The sequence below is a fragment of the Melozone crissalis genome, unplaced genomic scaffold (genome assembly GCF_028551555.1).
Source record: "Melozone crissalis strain CALT ecotype California unplaced genomic scaffold, PUWL_Pcris_2 ptg000027l_1, whole genome shotgun sequence".
Lineage (NCBI taxonomy): Eukaryota > Metazoa > Chordata > Aves > Passeriformes > Passerellidae > Melozone > Melozone crissalis.
In genome coordinates, this window is record NW_026535805.1 from 11,003,285 (window position 1) to 11,019,281 (window position 15,997).

A 15,997-nucleotide genomic window follows, 5' to 3' on the forward strand; every position below is an offset into this window, starting at 1 on the left:
AAACAAAAGAACCCTCAAGTTTTAGGTTGTGATTACCATGACAGTATTTTCAAACAGCAGACACAGAAAAAAACAGTAGCATTTTTTATTTTAATTGCATAAACCCAATATGAATAAATTTTATCAAGCCTGTAAGTATACAGAGGTGTATTCCTTTAATATTTTTGTCTACTTCTATTTACAAAAGGAAAAATGAGCTTAATGTTTCAAGACAACTTAAAAAAACACAAACAAGGTTGAAAGTGAAACAAGAGGCAGAAAAATGTGTGGGCTTTTACTTTAAAAAAGTATCTGGAAGACAAACAAAGGACACACAGGGAGAGCTAAGAGCCAGAGCAGCTGCTGATGCCCTTGAATTTCAACAGCATCTGGAAATCCAAGTCTCTTATCTGTCACTTAATGTGTAGTGAAAGAGTCCAAAACAGAGCAGTCCTTCAAGCCTCAGAGGAACTCTGGGGCACTGGAAGCTTAGTAGCCATATTTTTCATTGAGATGAGTCTTGCCATCACCACTTTGACCTAATGGACAAAAAGGAAGAGGAAGAGTTGCATTATTCCTTTTATCCCTCGCCTAAGAGAAATGTATATCCCTGTATGAAAGTCTCTAGGTAGCACCAGCCATACAAGCACAGAGGATAAAAAAATCAGACTGCATATTGCAATGTGTCTTTTGATTTACACTTACAATTCATTTCTATTTTACTAACAGTGTTAATATTACATCAGGTATTCCTGTTTGTGTGGCTGTTTTGTTTGGGTTTTTTCCTGGAGTCCTCAAAATGCCAGCTTAGAAGGAAAGTTTGACTATTTATTGTCAGGCAGAGCCAAAAAACAGAGCTCCCTCTTATGGACACAGCTTGCTTAACTATCCCAGATCAGACTTTAGAGTTACTGCTACAGGATTCTGCTCCTGTGGATTCATTTGTCAGAGATGTGCAGACATTTCACTGAAGGATGATTCACCAGATTACAGTTTTCTTCAGTGAAATTTATTCTTATTTCTATAACCTTGCAACAGCCTAACAAAAATTATAGTAATAAATCTATCAAGTGAAGGCCAAGCTTTGAACTTACTCTGAAAACCTCAATGCACAAAAATGAGTTTTCTATTTTAGAGGAACTGAACATTCGTTACCCTGTTTAAAAATAACTTCACCTAGCTAAAAACACCCTGGAACTAAAGATAAAAAAAAAATTCAAATTTAACATATGTTGGATGAGTGCATCAATTATTCAGTGCCTTCACCAAAGCATTATCAATACTTTTCTCCAAAAGACCTGACCCAGTGCTTGTATTCCAATGATTTTTAAAAAAAAATGCAAAGAAGCATTTTTGGATTTTACAGACTTCTGTGAAAACTGAGAATCTGACATTGCTGGAGCATTTATCCCTAGGGGAGGGTTGAACTAGTCTTTCAACTAGGTTATCATACTACCATGTGTGAATGCAGTTAGCTCTCTCAGGTGTTACAAAACTGAAAAACAACCTTCAGGTGTCTCTCTCCATTGCCATGAGGCTACTACAGATATGGTCTGTACCCCACTGCAAGACTTGCATGGCCACACAACAAACATGGGGCATAGCATGCCACAAAACATCAGGTTCTGGGTAATGTATTCCTGGATTAGCTTTTTTCCAAGGACTCAAAAGGACTTCCTGATGATTTATTAGAAAGATTCCTGAGTTATGAGGCTAAAACCAGTAAGGAAATGGTTGATACCTGCAGGAGGAATCCATACACAGTAGTCTGGGTCATCATCTGGGTACTCTGAGGAAAAAAAAGGTTGTTGGACCTGCAAAGAGAGGAAAGATTTTTTAAGGTGCTGTATCCCTCCACTAGTGTGTCACAACCACTAAATCCCTCACTAGTTCAGAGACAAATAATCAGAGGTGAGGGTTATTTCCACAAGATGGAAATAACCATCCACAGGGATGAAAACAGTAATAGAGAAGAAAATCAAACCCTCAAATAGATCCAGCTCATTTCCATTAGAGTCACAGACAAATAAAAATGCTGTTCAGAGGAGACCTCTGGAGGTCATCCAGTCCAATTTCCCCCTCAAAACAGAACCTGTCCACTTCTGGACAGTTTAATCCTAATGTTTGGTGATGTCATTTGACATAGGATGTCTTTATGCAGGGAAAAGCTTGAGAGTAGGATATTCAATAGGTGCTTTACTGATTTCAATGCACAACACCACTGAAAACTTTGGGTTTCAGGTGATTTTCAAACTGGAGCTTATAAAAGCTCAGGTGTTATATAAAGGTAACTTAGTTTTCAAAAAGAAAAGAATGCTCATTGTTTTCAGGTCTCACTGGCATCTTGAAATGTTAAAGCAAACCACAAAAGGTCACTTGCAATGCAGTTGTTGACACAGCAGTATCTTTTTGTCACTAGATTTTTAGTTTTTGCCACATCACCATCATTTTCTCAACAATTGCTGTTTCCAACAATTGCAGGTAAAAAAAATCATACAACTGTAGAGTGCAAGACTTAAGAGCTCAAAGTAATGCCAAATTACTCAGCACGGATTTGCATTACTCTGTACCATCATTACAGTCTAAAGTTATGAGTTGAAACAAATTTTCATACCCTCAATAACTTTCCTTCCCCAAAATAACATCTAAAACAGCTTTTTCAGAAGACTAATGTTTTCCAAAACATTAGACTGCAGAGCTGTACAGCTTTTAAATATGGCTTGTGAACAATCACTTGAAAATTAAATATTAAAAAAAAAAACCCGAAAACCCCCCAAAAAAAACAAAACCAAAAAAAACACCCAAAAAAACCCCAACTGACTTCTGGTTGATGCTTTCCATGCAAGATCTGAGCCCCAAGGCAGAGACAGCATGTGGAAAAAGTGATTTGTGATGGGAGAAAGAATATACACCTAAGCCATCTGGCATTTGGAGAATGCTCAGTGTCACAGCAAACTCTCTGCTGATGAGAGGTGCTGACTTCACTGCCTCAGCATGAAAAACTGCCTTGTCCTCCCATATTCATAACAGTGGTAAAACTTGGGCTTCACCAGTATAAATAAACTCTTGATTTCTTCAGCATCTTTAGCAAGGCCAGCAACAAAAGACAGTTCTGAGGACTGTGCCTACCCAATCCTGGGTCCTTGGCCAGGACTAACAAAGCAGCAGTCAGCACACACAGGATGCAGGGATCTGAGGTTCAGTAAGTGCTGCAGGGCTAAAATTAGATGGTCCCCAAAAAGAAACTGTCCCAGTGGTCAGAACTCATGGTCCACCAAGTACAGTCACCAAGTCAGCAGAAGGGTGTGGGATGCTCTCTGAAGGGAAGAGCCTCACAATAATCATTAGGCTGTCAGAGAAGATCCTTCCCAGCTTCAGGAAGGCAACAACTGACTGAGTCCCAAAATGTGCAAAACTTCCATACTTTACATTTTAATACAAAGCACTACTATCACCAAGTTAGACTCCATCAACTTGTTACTATTTCACTAAAAAAGAACTTAGGAATGACTTCCTCTTAAGCTGCAGGGGTCATGGTATTGTAACTGACCTTGCTTGAGCTATTGATTTTCTTAACTTTCTCAGATGTCTCTTCAGGTTCCTTATTTACTACCTTGGGTGCTGGAAAGAAAGCAGAATTGTTTTATGACACAGCACAAATGACCAATTCTATGATATAAACTTATGAGAAGTTCACATAAAAATTTATACATCCATAAGGAAATCCAAGATATCTCACTGCACCACAACTACTTGAGAATAATACTGCTGAACATCTTATTGTTTTTCCTAGATTTAACTTAGGATGGGTGAAAAGAATTCTTTGGTTTTCTGCCACTTAGTATTTGAAATACTGATACTCTGATGGCTCTCTATGGGTAAGATGATGAGGACAGATGCTAAAGAGTCTGAGTTACAAAATAAATAGAAAGGTCATAAAAATCTCCTCCATGTACACCCAACATTCTTCATTTTCAAGATCTGATTTTTTTGTGCATACAGGCAGAGGCATCATCTAGGTCATCAGAAGATTATTACTTTATGTTATGTAGCATTTGTCACTTTATAAAATAAAGTTTTGTCTTTCTGTAGTGTTAAGAGCTAGTGCAAAAGAATAACAGAGGAAAAAGCATCATCATAGTCTCCTAAATGAATTATTATTCTCATGCTGATTTTTTGGAGCAAAAAAACACTAAGCAATTAACGACTATGAAAAGCAAGGACAGCTGTAACATAGTGGAAGCGCCCAGTCTTTACCACACCCTTACCACTTCCCAAGCAAAACACAAACTCTCATTTCAATTCTAGATTCTTTAGGCTCTAGATTAGGCTCAGTTTCCTTTGACCCACATAAGATACTAAGTCCTTTAGTCAGTTTTTAAACCCACAAGCTATTACAAAATAGTCTGTGTACTGTTCACCTTGGGATTTCTCTTGTGAGGGTCCCATCTGAGATTCATTCCTCAGTACCTTTGGCTCAGGCAGAGAATCAACCCCTGTAACACAAGAAAGGAAGAGCTTAGTGGCCCTGCAGTAACTCTGATGAGCAGAGTGCATCCCTGAGACCAAGCACAAAAGAGAACTCTTTGCTACATTTGTCTCAGGAAGAACTCTTTCAAAAATCTTCCCAATTATTTCATCCACCAAGTCCATTGCAATACAATAAAGAAAATTCTGTGATCTGTTAAAACACTTTTCTGCAGCAACATGTCCAGCATTAAGCCAAAAAGCCAGAACTAGCTTTCTGTTATCAAACATACTGTTCACTGAGAAACATCATTACTGAGTTTTCAAATGCATCAGGCTGATACAGGAAAGGAGAGATTGGAGATACCTCAAAGGTACTTTTCCATTACCACTTTTGAAATTGTTTTTCCTTCCTACAAATGGATCTGAAGTTTTGTAGACATTTGTTTTCTTATTATGCCACTTTTACTGCCAACAAAACATTGCAGTTGTTTTGATTTGGACAATCAATTTAATGGAAACAGGGCTTATCAAAGCAGGACTTCCTTACATCCAGGAGATTTGTTCTATTTCACCAAAAAGCATGAAAAACTGACTGTCAAGCATAGATTCACCTAGAACCATGTGAAACTCAGCTGCTGCCACATGGACTCTGGACTCATGGCAAATAAGCCTATGGAAAATAAATAGGCTCAAACATTTGATTCACATAGCTCTTAAAGTTCAGCAGTAGCAGACTCATCTTCATTACTAGAAAAAACAGAAAGAATGATTTACCATCCTGAAGGGATTCTAGATTTTTGTTGTTGCAAGGGGAGCCATCAGGAGCATGAGTTTCTTTCCCTGTTTCTTTCTCTACTGTCATCTTCATTTCCAGGTTTGACACTCTGCTGTTTACTGCATCTGTTTCTTGCTGCTCTTCCATTTCTTCTTCCTCCTCCTCCTCCTCCTCCTCCTCCGGTCCATCATCTTTTGTTTTTAACAAGCTTTCAGGGATGTCTGGACGCTTAACAGGCAACTTCTGTAAGACACAGACTTGGGCATCAGTGCCAAGACAGAGGCAGATGTCACAGACACTCACTACAGGAGCAAGCACACACAGCACTGTCAGAGACAGCTGGTAAGGAAATACTCTCAGGATGACAAATAGTTTGGGTTGAAGGAAAAGTTATTAGTAGAGGTGGAAGATGAAAAATCATGTCCAGTCCGTAAACAAGGAGTGCAATCTTTTCATAAGAGAGACACTGGAAACTGCATCAATCATGGATATGATCTTGGCTATGAAGATGCAGAAAAACAAGGAAAGGACTGGCTGCTGAGGCAGGGCACTGCTTCAGCCTCATGTCCCCAAGTCCCCTCTCTTGATCCACTGCCTTTTGACCACAGCTGTGCCCCAGGAAACTGCTGTACAAGGATATGGAATAGCATGTCTGGCAGCAAACAACATCCAACAGCCCCTGCTCATTGTGCATGCAGCTTCCACTGCCACAGGCTGCAGCTCCATGCTGTTTCCATGCATGTTAGGAGACACAGCTGCCACCTACAGCCCCCACAGCCTGAGAAGGTGGCCCACAAACAGCCACTGACCTGCAACACCTACCAGTCCAACTTACCCCCAGGCTTCCAGTTTTCAGTTTGAATTTGCTCCCCCCTTTCATTGCACCAAAGAGAGGCAGGTTCATCTTTTTAGGCTTGTTCTCTGCATTCAGACTGTAACTCCCACTCCTAATAAAAATTAGACACAAAGGGAAACAGTATACAAAGTATCAAACAAATCTTATATATACAAATGCAAAAAAAAAGGTCTGCTTATGAGAAGTGAATATTTAAAAATCCTTTTATTTCTCTCTCACTTGCAGCATCCAAGGAGGATGCTGCAGGAGATGACTCCTCCATCCTACATATAAGTTGTAGGATTCAGACACATGCCATAAAGGAAGCAAAATTAAATGAACAAGGGAAAAACCTTCTGTATCACATAGACTCCCTTAAATTCAACTGCATACATACACACATATTTATATATAAAAACTTACTTGGAGGCCAAACCTTAATTTAAATGAATTAGGTAATTAACCTCTAATCAAGCTGCCACTAGTGAATGAACCCAGCACACACCCTCTCCAACAGCAGTGGTGCTGCTAGGCAGTAGCTGAACAGCCACTACATTTGACTTCCAAATACATTTCACAGAGTGAAAGTGGGTTTCATGTTGTACAAAGTATCTGTAAAATTCATCAGTTCCTTTTGGATGCACATGGGAAAAAAGTTAAAGAAGCTAACAGTCTGCTTCCAGTCCCTTACCCCTGTCACCCTGCCAGCTTGGGCTGGTCCCACTCCAGTGCTGTGCATTTTCCTCAGCCACAGATGCTGCACTAGCCCAGAGGCACAGCAGCTCCTCAAGAGCTGAGCCAGGTAGTTTGGAAGGCTGCCCTGCTTTTGTAATTGGAAAGCTGCCTATTTACTGGGCTTACGCAACTGCCCATGGATAAGAATAAAGGGAAAAGTAATTGTTTATGTTTTCACCAAGACTTACTGGGGCTTCAGCTCAGGCAGCTCTGTAGGCTTGACAAGCTTTATCAACCCTTTCAGTCTCTGCTGCTCTTTCTTCAGCTCAAAGGACCGCAGGTGAAGCTTCTTGCGTGCCACGCTGTCCAGTGTGCATCCTGATTTCATTTCAGTCATGAACTCATCCAGAGAATCCTGAGCTGCTGGATGGGACTGGACTAGGCAGGATAAAGGGAAGATATAGAATGTTATGCTGGGGATATAACTGTAATCATCAGGTCCTGCCTTTAGAGAATAAGGTACACAGGAACAACTATCCCCTCTGTGACTTCCTGCTGAATTGTGAAATAATGGAGAGGCCTGGAGAGATGAAAGCATTTCTCCTAACAAAAGCCTGAAAGTAAACTTTAATTCATTTACCTAAAAAAAGCCTTTGTTAAAACTGAATGTTTCTTTGTGAGTGCTATTCCTGGTTGTTCACCTCACTTCTATATCTGCTCTCCCTAAAAAAGTGGCTTAGGGATTTTTTGTAGTCACAAACTAAACTAATCCCAGCCACATGAAAACCTACACCGCTGCATAGGGAATCAGATTTTGATGTTCCTGGGATGTTTATGTCATAACATTTGTAAAGTTCAAAATCAATCAATGCTGCCTTGTACTCCTGAAAGACTGCATACAAACCAAATTTCATGCATTATGCCAATCACACAGAATGTACCTTTATTTTGACTAGATTTTCTGCAAGAAAACTGCTTTCAACTTGAAAAGAGTAATGACAGTCTTTTTACTCCACCTAATTTCAAAATATTAACAATTGTTATGCATACTTGACTAATTAAAATAAAACTCAGGAGGTAAAACTAAATCTCTAATGACTAAGAAAAAGAAATACTCTTCTAATACCTGGATTTAAAATAACCAAACAAAAAGATCCAGAAATGCCTTTTTGTGGCTTGAACAGTATTTCAGAAGTTGTTATATGATATTCAAAAATAACCTGGAGGCAAAGAAAGAAAAATGTTCTTGCCAGAATTTTAACAAGTCTTTTGACAGATAGTTTTCTGCCTTTTAATATTCAATAAAAAGTGGCAAATCCAATATGTACTTTCTGCCTTATAAGTGTTTTTGTATATATGCACAGGCATAATTATTTGATCAATGAGCTATTTTCAGTTCAGCTTGAGCTAATTAAGTAGCACTTGAAATTTTAAATGCATAAAAATAAAACAGACCAAGTTATTCTGAAGAGTACATATTTGAGCAGTTTTACAAGACTTAAATAATTAGAGGAAAGTCTAATAGGACTCATGCTTACAAATGGACTCAATTGAAAAGGATATTTCTGATGTAAACAAAACAGAGTTTACCATTTGAAAATACATCAAAGCCTTAACAGTAACTGTTCAAAGATATACAGAATTAATAGGCTTCAAAAGATAAGAAACAGTTGTAGCATCCACCTCCATGCAAGCATAAATGATGACAAAACATGTCATAAAAGAAATTCTTATAGAAATACTTTCTTTTCATCACAACTATTTATATGAACCAAGATAAAAACCAACAGTGAGAAGGTATTGTTAACAATGTCTAAACCTCCTTGCAGGCAGGAGCTGAGCAGAATGATAATGTGGTTTAAACATCAAATTACAAAGATGTGGTTTAGTGAGTAGTCACATTCCTCAGAACAATTAAAGCTCCACAATTAAATCCAGAGCTCACTGCTACACTGCAGAGTGGTGCAAGTGCTTCAGACAGAGAGTGATGCTCAGGAAGTTGGATCACCCCTTCTTGCAAATTGGATTCTCTGCTCAATTCCACCAACAGGGCCTAATACCAGCCAGCTCAGCTTGCAGAGTTACAGTTAGCATTCCTTAGCTGTTGCTGCAGTTTTCTACACCATTGAATTAAAATCTGACATTACTAGGAGGTGAATCAATCATGTCTATTATACTTTATATCCCAGTGACAAAAAGCTACAGGGCTATTTACTGCACCATCAACTTATTGATATTTTTCCTGAACAGGCAACCAAAGATGAGACTGAAGAGCTCCACATATTTGATCTGCATTCAGCAGCATCAGTGAATGAGTGATACCAAGTCAGTGCACCAGTTAATTAGTTCTGAAGAACCCCAGGGAACAATTTGTGAACTTCTACTGAGACTTTTTTAGACAACTACTTAATTTCTGCAAGTGCTTGGTAAGAGGTGTAACAATTTAGCCTGTCATTCACTCACTGGTGTCTCTACACTCTTGTCTTTAGGCTCCAAATAAGCATTTAGAGCAAACACAAGTGCATTGAGGTTTCAGAACTGGATGTAATGCAGCAGTTTTGCTGGACAGATCATGACAGTGCTACAAATGTTCCATGGTCAGCAACACTGCTCCTGGCTTTCTCAGCATCTGTGATTAACCTAAAGCATTCAAATAAGAGAAAACCAAAGGATCTAGAAAACACCCTAACAAACCAGCTGACTGATGCAATATTTGCTATGTTTGTTTTACCCTGGCCTAGTTCTGGGAATTCCCATCCAATACTGAATGATTCTGTGCTTCAGTAAGTGCCAAGACTGCACTTTTTTCCAAGGCTCTAAACTATCTGTGTAACCACCTGCAACTTACAAAAACATGTGTATTGGGATTGCATGGCCAGGTTTTGGTAGGGAAGGGGCCTACAGCATTATATGGTGTTAGCAGGAGTATAAAAATGAGCTGACTCTTCCTTCACCCAGTCTCTACTACACTGTAATACAACAGTCTTGTTGAGAAACAGTATCAGTAGAAACAAAGGAATCAGAAGAGATGAAAGCTTGGAATTACACCCCTCAGACAATCTAAGCATTAGCTTATTTTGCTGGTCAATTGCTAATTACTTATTAAAAGTATAAGGCTGAAAACAATTCCTTCAAACACACAGAATATCAGTTTGTATGCTTGGTGGAATGGTACTACCTTTTGAACAGGGATCTGGTATAATCAATCACCAACAAAGATGTTGATATAAATGAGTTTTGGTGTGGGGCTGAATAACTAGAAAGAAACACAGCCACGTAACACACAGAAGACAGCCCAGCTGTCATACTGCTGCTAGGCTTCTTGGAGAGAAACTTCTGACAAACTCATGGTGCAGCCTTTGTTAATGCCAACTCTGTTAGCAAGGCTTTTGTGTGAACAACCAGCCTAAACACATTTCCTTCCTGCCTTCCTTTTACTCCATGAGACTTCATCAGTCACAGAAAGCAAAATGCAGCCATTGGTACAGTTTGCTTTTAAACGTAGCTCAGTAACAGATACCATCGCTGGTCTGGAAAGGCTCTGCCTTCAGAAACAAAGGCATAATCCTAGAGCCTGAATGGCACTCTCCTCTACTGGCTGTTCACTGAATGTATGGGTTACATGTCAACTGCTTTGTCTCCACATTTTTCGCTTCCAACTTTTCCATTACACAGCGTGTTTATAACAAGTGAAATAAAATACATTACATTTTCTGTGAGTTCTTTCTTCCTCCCTTATGAATGTTTTTTAAGGGAGTGGAAAAAACAGTGTTCTTCAAATTGGGTCACTTTCAGCAATATGGGCAGATAAACAATAATAATATTCACCCTTTCAGAACTCCAGGAGCTTGCACACTTGCCACCATACTCAAACTTAGATGCTGCTTGCTTTGGAAAAAGCTGCATTCATTAGCAAGTGACCATAAACAGAGTACATAAACTATTGGATGAAGACTGTAAGAATTCTCTCAAGATAACTCAGTGACCTGCAAACCTTCCTATCCCTTTGTGAAAAGTGGACACTGAAAAAAAAAACCCCAAATCTCTAAGCTAATTTTGTATTATTCTTTATGGAAAGCACTGTGATCAAATAAACTTCATGCCTTACCTTTCCCTGAAACCTTCAGCTTCTCTGTTATCTCAGAAAGCTCATTTTCTGCTTCTTTTAGCTTTGTGACCTATGAGAGAACAACATGCTTAGAAGACTTTACCTTGTAAAAATCTCATTTTAAAAGTTACTCAAGTATCCTATCACATTATACTTTTCTACTTCTGAGCTTTGACCAGGACTTCTTGGGCTGAAAAAAATTAGAAGTCTAGATTCTTCCTAAACAACTTAGTAATTTTTTGACATGGAAAATTATTTAAACCATTTCTGAAACATGACAGTACACATAATTCTTCTGCAGCAGTGTTGTACCACCACTGAGCCCTCCAACCCTTCCTATCCCTCACAACCTACTGTCTTTGTAGTGTTTATTGTTTGTCATATGCCTCTCAATGCAGGATTCTTATTCTTTGAAAGAGAATGAGATATTTCTTTGGGATGTGTCCTGTGGACTTAAAAGCTTGGAATTATTTTCCAGTTATTTAGAACTAATTTAAAAGTATCCTGTCCTGGCATTTCCTTCATCCACTGCCATGAGCCACTAAAATTTCTTCTTAGTCATAACATAATACAGGCATGAGAGAGCAACCCTGACATGTCATAACAATTGTTCTTACCAGGGAGTCATAAGTCTCTGGTTTTTCTTCTATTTTACCAGCTTTCTTCATTCTGTTCAGTCGTTTCTTTTCCACAGCACCAGTTCGATCGAGGAAGGTGTCGTCATCACTGTCATAGAAATCCTCATCTTCCCAGTTCTTTGATTTCCTTTTTCGGGATACTGAGAAAGCCACAGGAGAAGGCAACAAACAAAATGATTTGCAGATCACTCAGCAATAAGGCAAATTCAAGATAGCAAACTCAAACCCCTAATTTAGGGTATTTAGAATGATCACAGTTATTCACCTGCTTCCTGCCTCAGTACTCCTCGAGCATCCAGCAGCCTGCAAGCTTCCAGTGCACACTGGATCATTGCTTCCTTCTTTTTTCCTGAATGGAGAACCTCTGCCACCAGCTGCTTCCCTGATGCATCATCCACAGGCAACCTGTTCAGTTTGAAGGATCAGAGAACAGCTCAGATACAAACAGCTTTTCAGGAATGCTACTCAGATATATTACAATGGCATTGCCATTTAATTTTAATCTTTTTTTGTGTTAAATTTTTCCAGTTTTCATTTCATACAGAACCAATCAAAACACAAGGATGATTTCCTAATCATGCAAGTCAATTTGCATTTCACTGGTCCAAACAATAATTTTCCCTCTATTCCAATAGAAATTCAGGAAGTTAAAAGGTTAAATGTCAATCCCTGATCATTTTAAGTACAGGTATCTTGTATCCATACAACATGAGTAACAAATAGTTTCCACGATGAAGCAAAGGATTTTTAAACAGTACAATCATTACCATGTTGAGACTTGCTGACTTAGTTTCCACCTCACCTTCTTCTGTCTTACAAAAGAATTACATTAGTGGCCTCTAGCACGAAGCCCTCAAAAACTGCCCTATACCATACAGGAACTGAAATCAGGCACACAGTAGAATTAAGTTTGGGGTTTTTTTGATCTTTCTTATTAGGAATTGAAAGAGATTGTTTCCTAGTTTCTACTCTTGTATTCTGTTTCACATACTGCTCAAAACAAGGGGAGCTGAAAGAACCTAGACTCTTGCTTTCTCAGTTTTCATCCCCTAGGAAAACCAAATCCTGTCAGAAGACAAAAGGTGCACAGACACTGAACTAGGCACTGATCCCTGAACTTATCAGGGCTTAAGTCTAAATTCAGCTGGCTTCCTTGCCACAACAAGTAATTCCTTCAGCTTCTGCTTGCAAATTCAAAAACAGTCAACTTCTATGCACCAAAGGAATGGAGATGTACATACTTGATCCTGCATAGCCAGCTGTTGTGCCCACGATCATCATACTCATATTCTAACTCTTCTCCTAGAAAAGAAAAGAGAATTGATGTAGTAACCAAGACTGAAATAAGCAGGAATAATCTTTACAGCAGAGAAGAATGTCATGGGACATTCTTTTAAACAGAAGGGAAAACAAGTTACATACCATGATTTTGATTTACTTATGCTGATTTGGGTTTTTTTTTCAAAATCAAGGCTTTTTCAGACTAAAAAAATCTCTAAGTAGCCTGTTTAGGAACATGTAATTCGAATAAAAAAAACCAATCTTGTCTCTGCCTGTATTAAAGTAAATGACGCTGAAGCAACAGCAGTTTGTAATCTGAATTCACAGATACTGTTTGTCTTGAAGGTTGCTTTGTCACTTCAACAAGTAAGTGACTATTAAGTTTCACTAGCAATCACTGAAACTTTAGGCCACTTAATTGTTGTCTTTTGTCTTTTTTAGATTTTCCCATTTTCCAGTTATACACAATTACAGCCATCTCCAAAGCAAACAGTCTGGAAATTGAGGAGTTTTGATTTTTCCACATAGCTTCAAAGCACGAGGGAAGTCTGAGTGCCACTCCAGAGGACACAAGCTGAAGAATACTCCAGAATACAAGCTGCTCACTGCAGCTTAGGAATTAGTAACTAAGACTCAGATATACAACGGCGGCCCAAGTTCTAAAGAAAAATACCCCAAACAAACCACCACAAACCCCCACCAAAACCTGATGAAACAAAAAATGTTACCCACAGTGTAACAGAAAACCTTTGCTCCCACATGACACCTTAAATCCCCCTGAAACATAAACAACAAAGTAACACTTTGCTGAGTAAAAAAACCACATTTAATTAAAAAAAAGAAATAATTACCTTCTCTATCAAAAAAGCCCTGCAAGGCCTTCCTAGGGTCTTTCATATAAAAGGCATCTTGAACATCCTGAAAATCAACAGCAATAGGGTTTTCTTCAACCTCATCCTCCTCAGCATCCTCACCTGGAAGACATACAAAGTCAAAAAAACCCCATGAAACATGAGAAAGAGAACACCAGCCTATTTCAACTTTCATTAGTTTGAAAGAAGTAGCAGCTGTGTTATAAAATTACTTCCCTTAACTTCATAATTCCTGTACCCAATTCAAAAAATTAGTTTTTTCACTGTTATTCCAAAACATGATTCAGTTTTGCAGATCAATGTCAGTTTCAGTACTTTCAAAGGTTTATGAGCTTATACATTTTCACTCAAAAAACCCCAACTCACTTTGTTGCAAAAAGCTCATTAATTATAATTTACCTAGCTCTAATATGTGGGCTTCCTGTTTAAATGTAAAGATAGCTATACTGCATATAAGTCTCAAGCAGTTAAATTTCACCTCTTTGGTAAAAGTGTGGACCATCACAGGAGCAAACCAAAGATCATTAATTAAGCTCTAAGTTTCATGGCCTTTTATAGGTATAGATAAATTACCTCCTCCTCTATAAAAGAAGCTCACTGGATGTTAGCTTGTCACTTACCCTTCTTTTTAACAGAGAAAGGATTAATTTGTACCCAAAAACTTTGACTGGATTGTGACTCTTGGCAGCCCGTTGGAATATTAACCCTAATATTGAGTGAAAACAAGCTTACAGACCTTCTAATACATATCAGCCAATGGATACATCATCACTTACCCATGCCCCACGAGCAGCTCAGGTCACTATTCTGACTCCTTTCATTTCTCTCCTCTTTCTCATCTTCCTCATCAGAGTCCTCTCCCAACATTGTCTTTTCTAATTTTGCTTGCTGCTGCTTGCGTAGTGCCTTCAGTTCAGTCACAGTTAGTTCTGACTCAGACTCCTGGTCCTCTCTGGGTCCCTAAGTCAAAACAGAAAATCAGCAGAAGTGTTTTTAAATAAACCCCAAACACATATTTCCAGCACACACATGCAGGTTACATATAATAACATAAACACATCATTACACTGCTCTTCAAAAAGTGGAATTATTTGGCCATTAGTTATGGCATGCATTCCAAAATATATTCATTTTAATGGCATTTTCAAAGGAAGAACAAGGAGAAATAAGCATTATTGTGTACCTGCAGTGAGATCCAGCTCACATATAACTGTAATTAAAAGGCTAAAGGCAAGAACTCACATCAGAGCTACAGGGGTGAATCTGAGGACTGACAGCTTCTAAAGTGTGTGTACAACATGTGATGTGCTGTCCAAATGCCTATTAATAAACACTCCCCCTTTTCACAAAGAAATATTAGTTCTTTATTCACCGGGGCATCATACTGTCAGAAAGACCTTTCTAATACATCACACTGTTGGAGAGAAATGCCTTTTGCACTCCCGGCACATCAGCAGAGACCCGCAGCCCCACAGCTCACTGCAGAGCCGGCAGCAGACAGCCCCAGCTTGTCTGGCAGTCACACAACCACGGCAGCGCTGGGCTGCTTCCATTCCGCCCCACACCTCAGGCCGGAGGTGTGGGAAACTCCCGAGCCTGACTCGGGCCAGCCTTTAGCACCCGCACACGCTGCGGATCCGCCCGAGCCTGACCCCCGACCCACCTGCAGGAGGAAGAGGCGGGAGCTGCCGCCGAAGCGCAGCCCGTGGCCCACCCGCACCCGGCAGTAGGTGCGGGGCGGCAGCCGCGCCTTGTTGAGGAAGGTGCCGTGGGTGCTGCCCAGGTCGTACACGTAGAACCCGGCGGCATCGGCGCCGCTGGGCTCCTCGGGGGAGCAGCCGCGGTACTGCAGCACGGCGTGGTGCCGCGACACCGACGGGTGCTCCAGGGACACGGCGCAGCCGGGCAGCCGTCCCACCAAGAACCAGCTGCTGTCCTCCAGCCGCACCGAGCCCAGCAGCACGCCGCCCTTCAGCACCTCCAGCCCGTACCCGGAGCCGGCGGGGGGCCGGCTGCCCCACGGCGGCTCCTCGTAGCGCGGCGCGGGCGGCGCGGCGGCGGCCGGGCGGGGGGCTGCCGGCGGGCTGGGCCCCGGCTCTCCGGGCCCGGGGGCGGTGGGCAGCGGGCGGCTCGGGCGCTTGAAGGCGGCGGGCTCGGCGGGCTCGGCCTCAATTGCCTCTGCCGCCTCCGCCATCTTCCTGGGTCCGTCCCCAAACGGAGTCCTCCGGGAACGAGCGCCGCGGCGCTGCAGTGCCGAGGGCAGGGCGCAGATCCCGGGGCCGCTCCGCCGCCGCCCAGCGCGGCCCGGGGCAGCGTGAGGGACGAGTTAGGGAGGACGGCGGCGGCAGGCGAGGCGGCGGCGGC

The 15,997-nt window shown here is 40.8% G+C and overlaps 2 protein-coding genes across 2 annotated transcripts in view; one reads left to right on the forward strand and one right to left on the reverse strand.

The window, feature by feature from the left end:
- LOC128939191 (uncharacterized) overlaps window positions 1–9,946 on the forward strand; it is a 104,772-nt gene extending 94,826 nt beyond the window's left edge. The window contains exon 4 of the mRNA XM_054280016.1: window positions 8,985–9,946. Within this exon, the coding sequence (XP_054135991.1) occupies window positions 8,985–9,053 (69 nt within the window). The 3' untranslated portion in view covers window positions 9,054–9,946. The remainder of the gene's footprint in view (window positions 1–8,984) is intronic.
- Window positions 73–15,827, reverse strand: SLC4A1AP (solute carrier family 4 member 1 adaptor protein). The gene is made up of 14 exons (XM_054280011.1): window positions 15,297–15,827; window positions 14,410–14,593; window positions 13,613–13,735; window positions 12,722–12,782; window positions 11,746–11,885; window positions 11,460–11,620; window positions 10,843–10,912; window positions 6,983–7,172; window positions 6,060–6,171; window positions 5,224–5,467; window positions 4,401–4,475; window positions 3,530–3,600; window positions 1,721–1,793; window positions 73–518 (listed from the first exon to the last, which is right to left on the reverse strand). The coding sequence occupies exons 1-14, from the start codon at window positions 15,825–15,827 to the stop codon at window positions 469–471; spliced, it is 2,085 nt and encodes a 694-aa protein (XP_054135986.1). The 3' UTR covers window positions 73–468.
- Window positions 15,828–15,997: the final 170 nt, after the last annotated feature.